Raw genomic sequence first — 22,129 nt, 5'->3', positions numbered from 1 at the left:
GGACATTACCAGCGGCGGACCAAGCCCATCAGAAGCCCGGGGCGGCAAAACTGAACGAGGCCCCTCAGCTTTAAAAAAAAGTAGTTTTACAAGCTTTTTATTCAGTTTATAAGTGTTTATGTTTATTTATTTTATTATGTTAGTTTCCCCTTCCGCACCCCTTTTAGTCAGCCACTGGACATTACAATATTATAAATTAAATATGTAAATTTAAGAGAAGCTTATATAGAAGACCTATTACTAGTTTGAAATATATATTTTTTAAAAGTAAAAAATTAAGGTATTAAAATAATAAGTACAGTCAACGACTTTATAATAAACGATTTCAAGAAATATACATTACTTTAGATTGATCGGGACCATTGGTATGAATGTTGTTTTAAGCAATATTAAAACACTTACAAATTTACTTTTATAAATAATAAATTTATTAAAAAATGCTGATTTAGTTATGGAAGCTGTACGTGTGTATAGAATTACGAGACGTTAAATAGTAAATAAATGAATAAACAAGAAACATGATAACTTAAGTTATGTCTGTAAAATTACTACATACCATAATTGATCGTTGGGCAGTCGGTTATTTAAAATTCAGTTTTGAATTGGCATTAACTTTAAAGTAATGAAGAAAACAAACAACGTTACTGCGACGTATTTTATTTTTAAAATCAACATGATACACAGATGTTATGGCTTTGTATTCAAATATATTTTATTATAATAAAATATTAACAAATTATTTTACATCCACTTGAAAATGTACAATTTGTAATAGATCTTATAAAATACTACTGCAAATCGATATCAATGGCACAACAACTTACACTGAGGTAACATTGATATCAATTTAAGTCAATTAGTCAATTTTTAACACTTACAAAATAATCAATTGCTCCTACGTTAGGAATTTGCAAAATTTATCGCGATACAGCAGCGAATGTTGAATATAATATTTTGATTAAACATCGTAATTGTAAGTAATTATCAAATGAGACTTTCGTTTCAATCAATGTACCTACTAAACATTATTTGGACGCAAGAGCAATTTTATTATGTCTGAAACTGTCTTATAAAGTTACCAGTCCCAAAATAAATCTTTTTTTATTTTACAGCATAACAAAATTCTTACACTTAAGCTTTTAATGAAATACAAAGTGGATTTTTTGTTAAAATATAAGAAATAAATTACACAGGAGTTGACAAAATGTTAATGTTTTTATAGCGTTCCTTTAATGTACTATAAAAATATTAATGATTATATTTTGACCTCAGCAATGATTCGTTCAAAAAGCTTCAAAAGTTTAATTCGAGTGATCTATTATTACCTAAATATTTTACTGATTTTTAATAATCGTTCGGTGCTCACTATTATAATTTCTATGGAATCTAGAAAATAGAAAGGAGTGCTTTTTAAAAGGTAGTAGCACCGGAAATATACAATTTCCTAATTTTAAGCATAGTAAAGCTAATATTCAAATACTTCACTAAGTTTATAGAAAATATAATAATAAAAAAATCTGGAGTTTCAATAAAAGAGCAAATGGTAAAGATTATTACATGTTAAATAAAATATTCATAATTACATAAATTGTAGTTTTTTGCATGTTTCTCGAGGCATTTATTTAATAGAAGATTAATAATGTAGGAACAGCCTGCGAATATTTAATCTATATTATCGCTTGAACAAGACTACATTATACACAATTTGATTTTATTCCCAGTCTTCATATTTACAGCAACATACTAGAAAAATATAAATCAACTTTTTGTCGAATGCTGATAAGTAAATAACTTTCGTTGTCAACATTTTCTCAACTTGTATTCTTACTCTGAATATTAACAACTAAATAATAGGCCTATACCATGACAGGTTTCGGTATAGTTACAATAAAATGATTTTTTACCAAAAAAAAACCCAATTTCCAACTTAATATATTAGTATTTAATATGACTTCATGTTCAAATTAGAAAAAAAAACTAACTAGTTAAATAAATATAACATATTTTAATATACTTAATATTCTAGTCGTGTCATTCCAAGTAGATGTTATTTAATTAATATGGTCAGTTTGGATCTGTATAAATAAAAATAATCAATCAGAATCTGAGCGTGTCATGATGGTTTTAACGAAAATTCATAGTAGTTATACAAATATACTAGATCTCATTGTCTACAGAACAAAACCTTTGTATGGCAAAGTTAGTCATGCCATTCCACATGGAATAAATAAAAATGACTTTTTGTTGAAAAATACTACACATCAGTTTGCATTTTTCAATATTTTTCTTTCTATATATAAACTATATACTGATAGATACTGATAATAGTTAAACCATAATTCTGTTGTGTATAAGCTTATTACCTGTAAAGCTGAAATAAAATTAATGTATGGAATGGGTGCATAAAACTTTCATATGTAGAATCGATAATTACATAAATTGAGTTATAATATGTACATATTTAATGAGACTCGAATAATAACTTAAAAGCACGCAGTATCGTCATCCAAGCATTTAAAATATTTACTCAAACACTAACTTTATAAACAGTAAAAATGAACCTTGTTGTAATCACTAATCAGCTTTAAAATCAATACAAAAATAGAAGAGTCGAGAGGAAGTCAAAGAAAACGTTCAGGACCTCGTGGTACTCTGCAACAATACATTTGTGTCAGTTCATTAACGGCCACAGTACACGCTTATGGACTATGTTTATGCGAGCTTCGAAGCTATTTAAAATTTTCTGTTATTAATTCGTATCTCTTAATCCATACCTGCGCATGATTTCCGTCAATGTTAACCTTTTAATTATAACATTAGACATAATCGTGAATACTCGCTTATGTACTCCCAAAAGACGCACACTATACAATTTAATCATACAATTAAAAGTTAACAAGCAGTCATTTAACTTCGTTTAACACGGCACGCGCACGTGCGCGTCCTCACTCGGCCCAAGTTGATCGACGACTCGCTCGGATCTCGTGAGGCGCTAGAAGATGTCGGGGCAGCCGGTCCAGTCGCCGCGCCGCTTGCACTCCCAGTAGCGGTTGTTGTAGAGGTGGCGCAGGTGCGGCTGGCCGGGCGCGGCCTGGCGCGTGAACCAGGCGGGCGTGGGCGGCGCGGGCGGCGACAGGCCCCGCGCGGCCGCGCTCTCCGCCTCGGCCTCCAGCTCGCGGCGCGCGGCGCGCTGCTTCTCCTCGAGCCGCAGCTTCTCCGCGTTGGCCTCGTCCCAGAGGCCCTCCTCCATGAGGCGCTGGTCGGGTCGCTGCCGCGAGTCGGTCGGCGCGACACCGGTCTCGGGCTCGTTGAGCTGGGCGGCCAGTAGGGTGAAGTTGTACCACCTGCGAACGAGAGGATCGAATGAATCGTAGTATACTTCGATGAAAGAGGCGATGGGATGAGGTAAAGGACGCACTTGTCGGAATCAGGGGGCGCCGGCACTCGCTGCCAGGCGAGCGCGAACTTGCCAGTCTTGCAAACGGTGTTGTCGGGCGATGCAGAAGTGACGGCGGCCACCTCCACGCGACTGTCCCAGTGTCCTTGCAAAACATACCTCGGCTGAAAATCGATACAATTATTTTAGGATAATTCCGATGCAATAATAAACATGAAAAGGGCACTACTACGGTCTATACTCACCACGCCTTGCGGGTCTTTGATGACCCCGGTGACTTTCCGCTGCGTGTCCTTGCTGAAGTACCCGTAGGGAAGATACTTAAGATGTGCCACGTAGCCGGTGGCCGGGCCGGACTCGCCTACGATGTCCATGTCTCCGTGATTGTCCACCCATAGTTTGCCAACAATAATGTTGTGTACCGTTGTCGTTACCTAGAAATACACACATTATGTTCATTATTACCTTTTTTTAATAAATTTCAAGTTTATTCTAATAAGTTTAAAAATTACAAAACTAATTTTAAAAATAATTTTAAACCATCACTTAATAAATAAATAAATACTGTAACCACAAGTAAAAACACTGGATTTCAATTACAATTTGCATTTAAATGATGTCAACATGTTTTGTTGTCATCGGAAATAAACACTTAGTATCAGTAATTTGGTTTTACATTTAGATAAACATCAGTTGTTAACCTTATAAAACCGTACCCTGTACCTCGATAATAATTAATATGTATATATTGAATTAGTAGTTAAGCAAGACTAAATTTTAATAGTGATAATAATATAATTATATTATAAATTGTTAACCAGCTATGTTAAAGTAACAAAAATAAAATGAAACTAAATGTTTTATTTGCACTACATTTCGCCCTGTTATGATTGGCGTATTCCTACTACATGCTACTTTTAAGTAGAATCGAATTGAAAATTCTGTAATACAAAAATATTGATATATTTATACCTTTCTCCACGTGTACTTGTTGCCCGAGCTAGTAAACTGGGCAAAGGCGCCGCCCTGAGGGACGACCTGCAGGTATTTCCCCCTGAACTTGGTGGTCATGGTGAACTCCTGCCAGCACTGCCAGCCCGCCACGCCCTCGCAGAATTGCGCTACCATCGGCGGATGGTGAGACACCTAGCCAGATAATTTAGAGATTAGCATTAAGATTTTTTCTTATTAAGGCAATCTATAGATTTAAATAATAGGAATATCGTAAACACAGGTTTCTTATTTTAATTTGATAATAATGTTAACTTAATTCGTATTAAACAAAAATTTCCTAAAAAAATATACCGGATATTTAACAGGAGCGGTCAGGTGAGGGGAATAAAGGAAATGGCTAGTGCTGGGAGGAAATAACTATAAAAGGTGTCTATGAAGAAGAAAACTTCCAGAGATGAAATTATTATACAAACTTGCATACCTGTTCAGATATGGATCGCCATCCGAGGTCCGTCATACGGTCGCACTCGTATGTTTCTCCCAGGAGAGGATTGAAGGGTTTTGTTGTTCTGAAACCAGTCACCCAAAAAAAAAACACTTTAGTCGGACACTAACTACAGTGAAAATACCAATATGAACCATACAAATAACATAAACATGAGACTTAACTAGACACCTAGCTGGAATTCGAACCTCTTCCTACTAATAGTCCCATTGTTGGGAAGAGTACCGATATCGTAATTGTTACCATTACGTACTTTATTACCAAAATTATGAAATTTCTCGGTCAAATACTGATTTTGTACAGGATTTCATATACCGCAAAGTATGTCATATATAATGAGTATCAATAAAAATAAATTAAGTTCCATAATACCTATGATCCAGAATTAGATCTAACAAAATGACAATGTTTTTTTTTTTTTTTGTAACATTTATACTGTATTGAAATGTTACGTTCGAAGACGGGTCAGTAGGGCAATTGACGGCGTAACCTCGCTCATAGGTATTCGAGACATTCGACTGATTGCCTCATTGAGACAATCACAGTCGACGTACATCGGAACTTAAGGAATGTTTAATCGTATTCGGAATTTTTAAAATACACTCAACAGGAGTGAAGTTTTATCATTCTTATAAAATATAATGGTACTAATTATAAGAATATAGATTATTTATATAAGTTCTTGCTTATTTAGTTACAATAGAAAAGTAGCATTTGGACAATAACCAGAATCCTCCTGTGGATTTCAACTTACATGATCATTATAATAGTGACTATTCCCTACCATGGTATGGCATATGGAGATACCTGCAGGCCGTGGTCGCATAGGAGGACACGGTGAAGGCGGCGACGTACGCGAGCTGCTGCGCGGGGTCGCTGAACTTGGCAGCCTGGTCCAGGATCGAAGAGTACTCGTAGTCCTCCGTCAGCCGCTGCAGCATGGACAGCGGCTCACTGAAGTTCACCGGGATGGGAATTTTCGATAACTCCTTGCCTGTAAATTTTTAAATTAACATTCATATATAAACTATGCAAATTACAGTAGATGAATAATATGATAATATAATAAATGAAGAACTCCGACGTGATATCTTCGATAGTTTATGGTATTTGTAATGTATTCGTGAAAAATGAGTAATTTTTGCAGTGTATAATTAAGCGGAGCTTTTGGCAAATCGCATGAAATGTGTACATCTAAGGTTTATGTATCTCTAATCTATCTATGTCTTAAATCATCTAAGCATCTACGATCTTATAATCCAGTGAAAAATTTCGTCTCTCGTCAGAATAATACTTGAGCTCAGTCGTCTATGGTATCAATACTCACCGATACAATTCTTCATAATGGACCACAGCGAGAGCGGGTAGTTGGGCTTGTCCGGCACGCACGTACGTCGTACGTGTCCGTCCACCATGCCCGTCACTTGCGACACGTGCGGCTGAAACAATACTTTTACTGTTACCACCCGTCATGGACATAGACGATAAAACTCGGATATTTATTTTGGGTATGTATCGACAATGACGGTAGATTATTTTCATTGAAAAACCTTTAGACAAACACATATATTTATTTGTACTAAACTCTTCTTAACTTTTTTTAACTTGGTCTATTTTAAAGTTAAAATTTCAAGCTCATGTCAAAAAAATATTAATATATAAGAGGCGTATTAATCAATATAAGACTATATTAGATTTAGATTTAGACTAAATTAGATAAAGCGTGGTCTTCGTATTTATTGATTTCTTGACTGGATATATAAATATTTAATTTGTTTTTACTGACATACTATATAAGTAAAAACGTGTAAAAGAGTAACTACTGAATTTCTTGCCGGTTCTTCTTGATAGAATCTCTTTTCCGAATCGGAGGTAGCTTTACGTTAGTTCGACACTGTTGCATGATTGAATGTTTTGATTGATTTTTTCGATTGACTATTTGAGCAGCTTAAGTAATTGTAATATAAGATCTTCTTTTTTTAAATTCACTATATAATTATACTTATGCTCACTTTATAGGGAAACTAATGAAAGTTTATTTTATATAAGTATATCGTTCTAAATCATATCAAGGGTGGTTAAATTATATTGTAAAATTGATATTGTTCCTGTTCAAGAAGTATTAAACAAAAAAAATAAAAATTTTAAGGCATGATAGCAGAGATGTATTTAGATCAAATTATACACTAAACCGCCGTGTCATTGAACTTTAATGTAATTTTATCTCCAAACATGAATATTTGTTAATCTCGTAGATAAATAAATATATTTTGTAAGATAAACACACTATGTTGCATTATCAGTTTTTTTTACTACAATCGGTCGTCCTACAATAAGATAAAAATGTGTATTACCGTCAATGGGAAATAATCAATATGGAGTACGCGTCTGTCTGTCTCAACGCGGTAAACACAAAAACTTCCGAATTAATTTTATATTATATTAAATTCCGTATTGTCGTAATTAGTACGTTCAGAAATATAGACTTATTACATATTTTTTTGAAGGACGCTGAATAGTATACAAGTTAAAATACTAAGTTTTAAACTCTGATAAATATATCCGATAACGGCAACTATGTCAGACTTGAAAAAAACGCGACCAAAACAAAACACTAAGCGGAAGTCGATATAAAAAAAGGATGGAAACATGTTTGAATATAAGCGAGTATGTAAATAATATTATAATCATTATTTATAGCGAAAATCTACAAGTAAAAAATAACAATATTTATTTTGCGGATAAAGAAAATATCGATCCCAAATAAATAAATAACGAATTCTGTTACCATATAATCTAAAACAATATTATAAATGCGAAACTCTGTCTGTCTGTTGCTCTTTCACAACCAAATCACTGAAACAATTCAATGAAATTTGAAAGAAAGAAGTTCAAGCCTGTTTCTTTATGGCTAGAACCTAAAACACGGGCGAAGCTGCGTTTGACAAGTAATTCGATATAAAAGGAAGACATACGTACATATTTTGTAAATATATCAACACCTGATTGATTGGTCACTAATAGACATTTATATTATGCAAGGTATCAAAGGGCAACAGATATATGTTGGTGGTAAAACTCAGTCATAAAATTAAGAATACATACATTAGATACAAAAACAAAGTTATTGGAATACTTGCTCGCAATAACTATTAAAAGAAGTGAAACTGTGTGAGACAAGTGATAGCGTGCTAAATAAAAAAAATAAAAAACATACTTTAAGGCAAGGGTCATATTTAATTAATTTATTCATTTAAATGCTTTATTGACCACCATAAAGTTAATGGGACAAAAGGCGGACTTAATGCCTGAAGGGATTCTCTGCCAGTCAACTTTTAGGTCAAACAGAAAAACCATGAAGGCGGTGATTAAAAATTAATTACATACAAGATGGGAAGACAACATAGACACTATAATACACGAGGACTGTATCCAACAGAGTCCAATAAATTTGTGAAAGAGAAATTCTATATTTAAAAATAATATACGACTTAAATGAAAATTGTAAGTTTAAAATAATGAAAAAATACAATTTCAGAAATAAAAGTAAAGTTGTTTTTGTCTTTTATTAGTAGTCGAATTAAAGCAGACAAGGTTTATGTTATTGTAACTAACGATTATTGGAATTAATGACAAAGTCGATTGATAGATAACTGTTAATGAGTCTGTAACAAAGATATTTACAACACCCGTTAGTTAGCTAATTTTTATATTCATCGTTTATTTAGGACAGCTTATTGTGTTTTTATATGTTTCATTTTAATGTAATCTGGAATGCGAACGTTATACATACGATAAAAAAGTAAAGGGACTCATAGCTAACTAGAGTTTTTACTTTATCATTGTGATCATAATGGTTGTCAATATGTTCATTGTAATGTATTATGTATATCTACTTATGACGTTACGAAAGTGAGCAAACTTTGAATTACATCTTGGAATATTCTTGCCCGTATCTTCTAACACATGCAAATTTATTTACGTTATATATTTTATTTTAAAACATAAATTTGGCAGCTTTTGGTACCTAACAAGTAGCTTGAATATCTACTTATGTTTACACTGTAAAATCTCAACCAGGCGAGGATGTATCTATTGACCAAGACCAAGACCAAGCCTAGATGGCAGCCAAACTTGGTTGGAGAGCTTTTTTTGACCATGTTTATAAATAACACAAAACGTGTTTAAATTAAATCTAAAAAAAATGGTCTAATTTATAAAATTTTAACTTTAATAAATTCCTGATTTACAAGGAGTAAAAGAGGGCCAACGTGCTCAAAATGGTCATCAACCGTTCTAAAACTAGTACTTCGCGTGGTTGAAATACGGTAACTCACTTGGACAAAATTCGACCAATTAAAGTTGAAAGCAAGATCAGTTTATTTTCCCTCACTTCGTAATCAATACTAACAACAAAAATGACGTCAATTTTCAATGTTCACATACATAATTATAAATAGACATGAATCATATAGAAGGCAGTACACATAAATGCCACCAGCGTTGATACACACACAATGTAAATCAAAAACAAAATATCAAAAACTTTTATCTGTCTTATCAGTTTCATACAGCAGACAGTTGCTAGACATTTATTTTAAACTTATATTTGGTATTAATTTACTTCTAATATAGAACAATACAAATAAAAATAAAACGTTCTGTCATTTCTTTTACTTACCCATACTTTGATATCCTGTTCCTCCTTGTTATCAGCTGGTTTGCTGACAGTAGCTGCCTCCGCTCCACCCATTGTATTCTCTGGCCTTTCTTTATCTTCCACAAATATCACCTACAAAAGAAAAAGAAATTAAGTAACAATCCTATATGAATCTTTATACACTACAGAGCTAAAGTTTGGATTTTATTCCAACATGCGAGTTGGTGGATAATGAATACATGTGACATATTTTATCGGACATGAGTTTTACTCAAGATATATTCGTTCAGTGTTAAGCAGGAAATGAATTAGAAATAATTACAATTGCAGAGAAAAACAGACTGACCTGTTGAGTTTCAGTCACAGTTTCACCTTCTGATTCATCAGAACTTTCACCACTCTTCACTTTATTTTTTCTATTTACCTGCAAAAATAAACCACAAGTATGTATTACAATTTAAAATGTTTGAACAAATAAAGAACAATATTAGTTACTGATAATATGAGATTTATCATAAACTTTGAAAACAATGCAGTATTTATACTAAAAACACAGTTACTCAACTCAATTACTAAGTAATTTCAATATTATTTGTGTGATAAGATTTTTATGCTTTTTTTTTACAAAGTACTAGCTACAATTTTACTAAATTTGCTTAAATAATATTAGCAATGAATAAAAACAGGGCACACTTTCACTAAGCACAACCTACAGCTGCTGCGGGGTACTAAGTAATTAAGCATATTATACTCACAGGCACTTTAATTACAAAGGATGTCTTATCCTCCATTGCAGAAGAGACTTCCTCTTCCATAGCATCGAAGAACTCATGATCTTCATCTTCTGTATCGTTTCCTTGTCCAGAACCGTTACCACCTTTCGATAAACAATATAAAACCAATGATAATATATAATCATTACATATACTACAATAGTCATACACATATAATAATAAAAATAATTGAATATTCACATATTGGCTTGTGTATTTATGTATTCATAAAGCAAACACAACTAATGTCATCATCCTATTGGCACAATCAATTTCTTTAGTTAATAGTCAATGTGTCACTGCCAAACATTTATAATGTAATGCCTTGTCCTCATTTTAAATAATAATATAAAAAAAACAATACATGTGACATTTCATAAAGGATAAATGCTACTGTAGATTTGAACTAAGAACCATTTATAAGCGACATTACAGTGATGCAGACAATGATTGCTATTAAATGATAACAAAAGATAACTGTGCATTTATTTTATTTATATACTTCACAGTAATTTAATGGGAAGCAATTTACTCAGAATAAATATTTAGTTAGGTTTCTACTTACATGGATGATACATATAAATTGAAACTTTTTCTTTTTATTATAGGTGTGTTTGTGTATTGATTTTGATTTAATGATTGATACCATGAGCAGCAAAGCTTGATGGGATACAATTAATTTGATTTTTATATTTCATTCTATGTAATATGAGGTAAGTAAGAGACATATATAACAAATAATAATGATGTATTCTATTTCTGATCACTATATCTAATTCTCAATAAAACAAAATATAGAAACATGGTTTGTTTGCATCGTTATGAATATCTTATGAATATCTCAAAACAATGGTTATCCATTGTTTTGAGATATTCATACTAAATAGAAAGCATAAATTATAAAAATCAGCAAAAAATCACTTTGATCATTCCTCGGAGGATAAAATATTTCAAACAGGTAATTTTTAAGCGATTGAAAATAACTTGACATTTCCCATTCATTAGACACTCAATTTACACCTAGAATAAGTAAATTTTACATTGTCAATTTCATTTCTGAGAAAGCTGATCACAATAATATTTGATGATTTATATGCTTGTTTACGATAATAACCTTTACACAGCAATATCACAATATTGTTATATGTACTTTCACATCTTCTATTGCCTTATAGTTTGTTTTTCTGAAACTATAGATAATTTTAAAACCCTATACTTGTAGTTGCATTCGCATGCAAATAGCAAAATAAGCTTGCAAATGAAGAGTGACTGCAGTCTTTCGGTATTTGTAATCTTTTACCTTATGTTCTATGTGCTTTATGGTTGCAAACAGAATGACATCTAACACTTAACACAAGGTAGAAGCCTTGTTCACTTACCGCCCATGACGTATTTTATTATGTACTCATCATTACAAAATAACCTAAGTTTTTAATTTTACAACAGTAAGGCCAAAACCACGATTTAAACGTACTACACAAATGTAAAAATTATATATTGTACGGTTCCTACCACGCCACTGCTCTTCGAAAACACAACACAATACCGAGCAGACGGTAATTAAATCAACGAAGACGCAACAATCCGCAACGTATCAATTATTGCAATTTGTAATGGTTTGGGTTTGGTACTAAACTGCAACCTTGAAGTTGCCAAAAGTCGTGAAATGTCGAATAAAACATATAATAGGACCATTGCGCTGTTACGTACCGAACAAAATGCTTTTTAAATACTTTTCGATTTTTTTTTTATTCTTACTTATAATTTTATTCACATAACAGATGACACGAGATAAAAAAGAATTCAAATACAATTTTACATTTCACCCATAAATTTCCGAATAACTACGATTATCCGTCACGAGAATCATGCCAAATCCCAATTCAGTCAATGTCGTCAAGTTAACGTTCCGTTTTCCACTTTTGTATTTAATGTTTATGTCACATATAAATGTTTTTAACTTGTGTTAATATTGATGGAGAAAAATAAAAAAAAATAATAGATTTTGTTTTATTTAATATCTAAATTTAAAGCAAAAGTTTTTTTTGCATTTTTAAAAACAAAATATTTTTTATAATTTGCCTTCTTCACTACTTTTTAAAATGATAATATTTATCCGTAGACTGTAGTTAAACACATACCATGGTTGACATGGAACTACTTTTTCAGTAGTCTCAAGTTGACGCGGGGATTTGGTTTTTTTAATTTAATATTAAAATATTTAGTTTTGTTCAAGTGCCAGGGATCCATTTTTTTATATACGTTTTTGTTATTTTGTTAGACTTTATTTTATATTAAAACAAAAAAAGTCCGTCATAGTACTTACTAAATCTATTTATTAAAAAAACACCGTTTATGAAATAAAAGTGTGATGTTATGATGTTTTCTTTAATGTTATTATTATTAAAATTGTATTATAATATGTAATGTTTTTTTTTATAATTGTCTGAGTCGGTATATAGATGTATATTTGAGACTGGCAACTGGAATAACAAAACGATGCTATCGTTTTATAATATAATGGGCCATAGACAGTTTTGATTTTTTTTAGTTAGGCAAACTGGTGATCTTACATCATGGCATTGTGCATTTCCGGCTAAGTAGGTACCAGCCACTCATAACATATTCAACTGCCAACACCATACTTAGTATTTTGTGTTTCGGTTCAAAGAGTGAGTGAGCCAATATAGTTACAAGTAAAAGAGACAAAATCTTAGTTCACAAAATTGGTGGCGCATTGATGATGTAAGAGTTTAGTTAGTTTAGTTCAGTTTTTTTTTTTATGTGTGTCACATTTTTTACTGACAGTAGTGGCCGCTAACCGTCAGTCGCCTATTTCTCAGTCTGCCTAAATATTTGAAATAAAAACTCCTTACTTCGACTGCTATTATTCCTTTTTTGATTTCTAACAGCCCTATAAGCTTAGTCAACGTCACCGGGGCCAAGTAATGAGACTCTCACTCTCTGAATCTCAGTGAGTCGAACGGTCCGAAAAAACAACTTCTACATAAATGCTGAACACGTTTTTGAAATGGGAGAGACCCTAAATGGATGATATACTGTCGTTAAATACGAGTCCTGGCTGCGACGAGTTTTCGCAAGCCAAGACCTCGTTTTCTTCCACAGAGATTTAAGTGTGGTGTATATCGATTTCTGCTCTAGTGGATTGGAAGTGTTGGCTATTAATTTTCTGGTTTCATTCCAGAGTCTCTATGGTATATTTGCTCTACTTATATAGGTTCTGGCATTTAGCCCACTGGGTTTGTATTCATAGCAAGTATTTTGTAAATTATGTAATCATATACACATAGCTCTATTTGTTATCTTATTTCTAAGAGACCAGTCGCTCAGTCAGAGTAAGTTTAAGTAACTTCACGGAATAATTCATATTACATATACTAGTTGGCACAGAGGAGACTAAAACAATAATTGTTAGAGCAGAAAAGGAATATTTTGTAGGAGACTGACGCTTATTAGTGCACAATCATGATGTCTATATGAAACAAATATGCTTCTTAGAAGGAAACACGATACTCAATTGCTGGCCGGTCTACACATGCCACGAGTCAGAGTAAAAGGAATGGAGTGACGTGCCGAAATGCGAACTAGTGCTTACACATTCGAATGTATAAATGGACACGTATCAGCCTAAAGCCACATGGTTACCTCGCCAAACAATTCGTCGAGCGAATGACGAGTACGCATGTGTAAATGCGTAAGCATAATATTACGATTTAATTTATACTAAGTCCTTTTTTATATTAATTGTTATATTAAGTCCTAACAAATACAAAATTACACAAGTTTCAAGATAGCGATAAAGGCAAACGAATATCACTTGGAAACACTCTTATTATTTCGCTAACGTTCGTAAACGAAATTCAGTAATGACAACACTTCGTGAAGGTACCAAACGATATCCAGGAAGCCACGGTCAGGAATAAAATGATATTAAATTGAAATTTAATGTAATGTATTATACATATTGCACTGAGACACAAATAAATTTATTAGCCTATGGTGTTACAAATTTTTCGTGCAATTACGTCTGAAAAAAGTTATTGCTGCTTGAAAGTGCAGTGATTTCATTGCCACGTTTATTTACGAGACATCAGAAAATAATCAAAATAAGTACCGCGAATTTGACAAGATATCTGAGACATGGTCCTTTGTCAACCATTAATCAACATAACGTGCTAGAAAGAAGTATTCTCATATTAAATTAAGTAACAAATAAGTAAAGCATCCAGGTATAAAGTACTAAAATTTAAAAAGACACGAATGATCCAAACGTTTTGCCAGAACTTGGTACAAACGGATAAAAGATATTAATTCCAGGAAAACTACTAGAGTTCTATTTATGAAAGAAGTGTATTAACTAAATTCCATGAAAATATCGTAGGATTGTAGTGATTTTCTGTAAGATGAATCATGAAACTCGAAATTCATCGCAGAGACATTCTGACATTTGACACGAGCGTCGAATTTCAGAATGTGATGAATGACAATGACAATTTTTTTTGTTTTATGCCATAGATCGGTGGACGGTTTACGTATTTCATTCCATTTGCTAATAACTCAGTTATATTGTGCACTACTAAGAGTTTATGATTAATATTTATTTATTTATAATACAACACTATTGCACTTAACTACTTATTTCCACTTTAATTTTACTTCCAAAATTCCGATAACAGTTTCGTCGACGTTCAAAATGCCATTTTTTCGCAAATCCAGTAAATATCATAAATTAATCAAGCTCTCGACCAATAATATTGCGTCAATTTACTGTCAAATGTTGTTTATTTGGCTTTATTCCTGTTATGGTTGGAATAGACTATATGTGTCTATTTACGGAAAGTGTCTATAAAAGCAAAATGAAAACTAAGAACATTATTATACATTCCATTATATTGTTCGAAAACGTGTTTGAGATAATTAGGTTAATTTCAGAATATGTTGCTGATAAGCCAGCTGAAGTCATAACAAAAAAATGCTGTACTAAAAACTTAAACTGGTTTCGAAATTAATGCACTTATACATGAAAAACAACACAATTGGGATTTTTGTTATAAAAATTTAGCTTGTAAAAGTTCTTTACAGAGTTCGGACTCTTCTTGTTTTGAGGAGTAGATTTGGTTCAACTGATAATTGAGTTATTTGTCTACTTCATTCGTTAAAATATAACACAGGAGTGGCGTGTACATGGTTAAATAAAATTAAAGGAATGTATAGTACGACACAATTTAAATGTAGCATCGTCAACATCTTACATTTGCGTAAAGATCATTTTCGCATAACAAATAAATAAAGATGATGATGATGATGATTTCGAAGTCACTTAAGATATGATTCAGATGTGATCGGTTTTACGAATTTTGCTGATGCTACATCGAAGTTGTGTCGTACTAAATTTACACGTATTACACGTCCGTTACCGCTAAGAGGATATGAGATTGATAATCTGGGACGGGGATGTACAGTTCGTACAATTAATTTAATTTAATTTTACTTATACATGTTATGGTATTCATTTGATTAATTATATATATTTAACGCTCAAACTGCTTTTTCCCAAGTTGTGAGTGCAAACTTTTTTGTAAAGAATATTTAAATTTAATACCTAGTATATACTATTCAGTATACAAGAGTTATTTACAGATATGTGGTAATATTTACGCAAATATAAGCCGAAAACAAAGATATTTAACTGCTAATCAGTTAGGCCAATTTAACAGGACACCTGTTAAAGTAAGTAACTGTTACTGTAAGTCAAAATCAGGATGGGGTAGAAGGAGCTCACGCAATCTTCGTTGAAATTACGGATTTTACATAATCTGCAAATGGATAATGCTTGATTTTTACTGACTTCATTTATTAAAATGACATTCACGGAAAATTTTGACCCGTAAAACCTCGATATAACGAACTTGAGGGAGATTAGAAAATAATCTTTATACCGCGTGTTTGGTTAGAATGTTTTTTTATTATATATACTCAACATCCTATAACAGTATCGATGATAATGCTTCATAAATACTAGCGGGTCAATAAATTACATAACATACTAGTTTCCGCCCACAATTTCGCTCACGTTTTAGGGGTTAGTCGTCGGGCATTAGTCACAAAATCTGTCGTTCCTTGGCTACTAGTTCAAGCTTGCTACGATCAAATTTCAACAAATTTAGTTCAGAGTTTTGTCCTTCAAAGACCGACAGATAGACAGACAGTGTTATAATCGCATTTATAATATTAGTATAGATTAATAATCTAAAGTAGTGTAGCACTATATTCTAAGATAATGCAGCCAATGTCAATCTGATCTTTATCTTGTAGAAGGTTTTCTTGCAATTATAATCTGGACCCTACATTCTGTAAATCAGAAACTTAAAGTAATATAAGATAAATGGACGTATGTTCGTAAAAACATTAATTTTATTATTTATGGTAGTAGATTCCTGACAGTCCTTAAACAAGAGGCTTTGATATCAATACTAATTCATCACGAAAGTATAGTTACGAAAATGTTTCATAAATTCATTAATTTTCATGAATTATTCAAGACTTCCAGTGCTTGCTTATTCTTAGTCCAAGTTGCAAATTAATGACTCGTACACTCGAAAACTATTTAAATATATATTTGTTAACAAAGTATTCTTATCTGAACAAAAATGTTTTAGTAAAAATTAAAACGAATTATAAAAAATCGCTTGAATGTACCCTTCAAATAAAAACATTTTATGTAACACACGAGGAATAAAGATGATGTGATATCATTGTACGAGATCTTCAATAAAATAAATGCAATGCATTATCAATTCGTGAAAAAAATGTATTTTGGACGTTACCGAAGTTGTGACAACGATTAAACTCCACTGAGCGAACACTATAGAAATAATAATTCCGTAGTTTGTTTGTTATTTTATTTTAGATCATTTTTAATGTGTACACATGAGGTGCAGCAAAGTTTTTGTGAAATAAATTTGTAGCGATTATGTTTTATTCTTCGCTGCCTATTTGAACAGAATCAAATGGAATGCTCTAATTCTAGAAACTGCTTCGGAAGATTTATGTCTTCTTTGGTTATAAATTCCTTATTATCTTTAGACCGATTGCAATAACTTTAGTTTTAACCAAATTGAATTATTACCTTAATTAGAGGTCATTACCCCAGTTGTTTTGAGCTGATCAGTAAAGTTATGAGGTCGTATTGGAATTGGCCTAATAATATTATTTAAAAATGCACGTGCTCACGATCTTTAATTAACATTGTAAAATAGGGTTAAATATAATTCCAATACAATTGGTTTATGAACTAATTTATTTTGCTGGGATTATGGGACATAAATGCGGATTCTTCATATTTATTTTGTATGGGAGAAAATTGATTACTTGAGTTTCTTTGCGGTTACTTACAATCATGATTGTACCATAGATATCGAGAGATATACCATCATTGCGTTAAATTTAAGATTGAAAGTATCACCGCTCTTGTCCCGCCTAAATAAGTAATACAATAAACAAACGTATAATAAATATTCAAAGAAATTTTAACATATTAAAAAAATGTACATATATAATTTGGGCGGAACTATCTATACAGTCATTCAACGCAGATACAATTATGATGATATTTAAAGAACTAGGGAATCAAAAGCAGTTCTTCAATAGTCATTTAAATTTATCGTATTTTTTTTTGTTTTCAATTAAAAAACAAACCTACATTTATACCTTTAATAAAATTTTAAATAAAATATAGAAATAAATAATATAATAATAATTAAACTTAATATAATAGTATTGCATTAGAACAAGATAGAGAAAAAAATATTTAAAAGAAAACTGTTTGAAGTAAGGTATTCTATTTTTACAAATAACATCATATCGATTCAGAATTCATTAAGTATGTTGGTACTCTCGGTAGCTGCAATACGACTAAACAGCGAGGAACGATGGTGAGGTCAGTTTGACCGCATTAGGCGAAACATGCCACGTACTAAAGGCATACCCTCACATTCGCGGTTTCTAAAGTCAAGATGACTTAAAAACGGGACTGCGCGAAACAGCGAAATGTGCCATCATTGTTTTACGGAAAATGCGATCATGCGATAGTGTTACTATCCTATCGACGGTCGTAACCAATTAACTTTGCATATGGTATTAATTCAAAATTAGTATTAAACTGTTGTATGGTGAAGTTAAACTGAGTACAAACCGTTGTCTATGCGTTGAAAATCTGTAATATCTTCGAAAATTTTCATTTGAATTACATGCTGTAAAGAGCCATATTGATCTATATTAAATCCACAATCAAAACAATGATACTATCGATAACGACAGCTCTCTGTAAGAAATACTATTGGTAGCAGCGATACTATTGATACTTTCGATAGTATCGATAGTTTTCGACTATCGTTAATCAGTGAATTAATTTCGAGAAAAGGATGATGTCAAGAAACATTAACGACCAAGTCGTTAATGTATCTTGAATCAAAGCTTCATTTATCATTGAATCTTGTTATTTTTTGAAACGCGTCTTTGGACATCGACGGTCGTATGTAATTATGTAAATTTTACATTTTTTCTTTCTTTTTCCTTATACTTTAACTTTTTTTTTCATAAATAGAAGAAAACGTCATAAATATATTAATTCTTGTACTCTTTACTGGCACCAATTTAATTAAACTTATTAAAATATAATATCGTTACCTGGTTCACTAAATAACTTATCTTGAGAAAGTAATACTATCGAAAAATAACTGGCTATCTGGTCAAAGTAATGGTTTTTGCAATACTATCGAAAGTATCAATAGTATTGCTCATGAGGAGCTATCGATCGATACTTGCCACGTGGTAATTCTATCGATAGACTATCGATTATCTATCGATGATGGACTATCGATATGCAACACTATTTCACAATCTTGGCTCATGTCCTAGGCTTGGATAAAACTTAAAACTATAAGATTGTACATACCTGTGTGTGGTGTACTTCTAGCAGTAACAGTTTTTTCTAAGTTATCGTGTTGTCTTGCAAGTTGTTCTACAACCTCCTGCAATCGCATCTTCTGTTCGCGCTCGTGTTGCAGAGCGCGACTCATACGGGCACTGGATGCTGCGGCCGCACTCATGAACTCCGAACAAGCCTTTAAGGGAACATAATCTAATTTATATGTACAATACAAGAAGAATAAACAGTATGTCATGTATGACATTTAATTTTATAACTTTTGATGGACATTATTTTAATTTTAAACTTATAAATGAAATGTATGAAGCCCAACATAATAGACATTTCAATTTTAATAGTAATTATTATAAACATTTATATAAATAGTCATAAAATCAAAAATCTTTATTCAAAATAGATTGTTTATTGATTAATAGCTAAGGGTGTCGAGTTAAGTCAAACCTGTGGTGAAATACTTAAAGATTTAACATATGATTCCATATTCGCAATTTGTGTTTATGATTCATCTCATGCTCAAAGAAAAACATTGTAAGGATGCCTGCCTGTGTCAGATAAAAAGCTGCCAAATGTTTATCCACCAATCCATATCTGTTAAGTCCACCTTGCTTATGTTATTAGCCTTCATATATTTTACATATTTTTAAAGATTCAGAATTTTATTCAATAACTTTTTTTAGTATAAGATTCATGCATAAAATACAAAACCATTTGTAGACACTAGCTGTTTAAGTTGTATTTGGTACAGATTTTTATGGCACAGGGAACAAAAATTGTCGATTTATTTAAAGCAAAAAAGCTTGTTTATAAGATTCATAGTTTTTGAAAAAGTCTACAGAAAAGTATACATCATCTTTAAGAGAAAACCAGTAACAAGGTTGTTACTGGTTTTTTTGAAATTTTTAAAGGCAAGCATTTTATTAAATATATGATTGTAACTTACATTCATCATTGCATTACAAGATATCCTAAATAATGTAGCTCGCTCTGAAACTTGCTTAGTTGTATCAGTTGGTGGTATCTCTAAGTCTACGAGTGACCTTTGCAGAGCTGCCCCATGTCTTGCCACCAGTTCAGAACATGTACGTAGATCATGAAATCTCGCTGCGAGCTCACGTGCTATTCCCCCTGCGTCCTCGCCTTCACCCTCAGTTCCACCCCCAGCCACTGGTCCAGATGACATTTGATCTTCATCATCATCAGATTCTTGTGCACGGCTAAAGAAAATTTTTTTTAGTAGAACTAGTTTAGTCTTCAAATTGATCATAATTATTTCACCAAATAGGTACCTACATTAATATAAAACTTGCAGTCTTTTTAAAAAACAATTTAACCAACTTCAAAAATGAAGTTATTTATATTTAAATTCAGAATAAAAAATCAGAAAGCATTTGGTAATTACTAAAGAAATATTACACAAATATGTATATATTTATATTGACTGAATTTTGTGAATCAGAATCCAATAGATTTTTGATTATAAATATCAAATATTCTTTTTATCATCTTTCATGATTAATCCAGTTTCCTGATGTTATTGTTTTATTAAACACTGTTGATAATAAAATGTATGAAGTAATAATTAATATTAACTTACATTGCTTTGGCTTTAGCTAGTTCTAAAGCTGTCACCCAACTTTGTCTCTCAACTTCATCATGGGCTCGTATATGAAAAGTCTGTGTGCCCCCATTGCTAATCACAAATGTACATGAATCTGCAGTGTGAATCAAAGCTCCTAGAAGTGATATTGTACCCCGACATGTATGTGCCATTTCCGCTTGATTTCTGAAAAAGACCAAAAATATTTGTTTTAAAAAAATATAAATTATGGAAAAAGATAATTAAGACTAAATACTTTTTTTTTAATTTTCTTACAAGTATAAAAAATATAGAGGTTATGAAATATTAATTAAGTAATGACTATTTTAGTATATTAACTATAATAATGTATTAAGAGGAGAAAAATTTTAAGATAAAACTACAACAAATAAATGTTATGTAAACATTACTACACAACACATACCATTAACACAAAAGTTTAACATTCATTTGTTAAATGATTGACATACATACAAATTTTACAAATTAAAACAATGTTATGGAATCTTGCAATTATTCTTTTAATTAAATACATTTAAAATTAAAATCATGTAATAAAATATCAAATTTGACTTCATAATTTTTATTGACATGATATTATCAAATCATAACATTGGTATTGATATAATATTTTCTTAAGCTGACTATTGATTAAAGGAAAATATTTTCTCATTTATAATCATTATACCTATATCTCAATAAAATAAATATGATATTAAATTATGTAAATGTATAATGATGTATTAATTATTTATAAAACATAGATTTTCTCTATTCCATCAAGTTACACACTTTAAATTTTAATATATAAGACGAATAATTTATAATCACAAAATTAACTAAGAAAATTTACAAGAAACTATTTAAATGTTTATATTGTACCTGTAATACGATAATAATCCATTTGACAACACGAACCATCTTCTTTGATATCCCTTGAGGTAGTTCGTCCACTTAAAAAGCCACCCCTTTTTTTCTGGATCACCGGGAACAGGTTGACCTTTAGGCACTATTACGTCAGACATTTTTTATACACTTAATTACTTTACGATGATAAGAAAACCATAATACACCGAGTTCCTCACTGAGCCACGTTCATCACACACCATAATCAAAAATCAAAATTACGTAGCTGGGTTGCCCTCGCTTCACAGATCAACTCAACTTTATAATTTATATAATTATAACTTTTTTCATTAGAGTTTAAAACTAGATATGTATTTGATTTTTGAAATTGAAATATACAGTAATATAGTTCACACTTGTCACGAA

At 31.6% G+C, this 22,129-nt stretch overlaps 1 protein-coding gene across 1 annotated transcript; it reads right to left on the bottom strand.

Annotated features, from left to right (window-relative positions):
• Positions 1 to 641: 641 nt before the first annotated feature.
• Positions 642 to 21,972, bottom strand: LOC125071657 (oxysterol-binding protein 1). Its single transcript, XM_047681970.1, has 14 exons — positions 21,740 to 21,972; positions 20,855 to 21,043; positions 20,201 to 20,474; positions 19,267 to 19,435; positions 10,272 to 10,393; positions 9,863 to 9,940; positions 9,538 to 9,648; positions 6,184 to 6,295; positions 5,664 to 5,850; positions 4,833 to 4,920; positions 4,370 to 4,543; positions 3,643 to 3,831; positions 3,419 to 3,561; positions 642 to 3,344 (listed from the first exon to the last, which is right to left on the bottom strand). The coding sequence occupies exons 1-14, from the start codon at positions 21,880 to 21,882 to the stop codon at positions 2,993 to 2,995; spliced, it is 2,331 nt and encodes a 776-aa protein (XP_047537926.1). The 5' UTR covers positions 21,883 to 21,972; the 3' UTR covers positions 642 to 2,992.
• Positions 21,973 to 22,129: the final 157 nt, after the last annotated feature.

Source organism: Vanessa atalanta, chromosome 20 (genome assembly GCF_905147765.1).
Source record: "Vanessa atalanta chromosome 20, ilVanAtal1.2, whole genome shotgun sequence".
NCBI classification, from domain to species: Eukaryota; Metazoa; Arthropoda; class Insecta; order Lepidoptera; family Nymphalidae; genus Vanessa; species Vanessa atalanta.
The sequence above is the reverse complement of the archived record's forward strand: the minus strand, read 5'-3'. Positions and strand labels throughout refer to the sequence as shown.

What these genes read in the sequence shown, in the direction of transcription:
- LOC125071657 (XM_047681970.1), bottom strand. Translation starts at nt 21,882, where the DNA reads ATGTCTGACGTAATAGTGCCTAAAGGTCAACCTGTTCCCGGTGATCCA. An exon ending in CTAGCTAAAGCCAAAGCAAT is followed by an intron (nt 20,475 to 20,854) that starts GTAAGTTAATAT and finishes AATTTTCTTTAG; the next exon opens with CCGTGCACAAGAATCTGATG. An exon ending in ACAAGTACACGTGGAGAAAG is followed by an intron (nt 3,832 to 4,369) that starts GTATAAATATAT and finishes GTGTATTTCTAG; the next exon opens with GTAACGACAACGGTACACAA.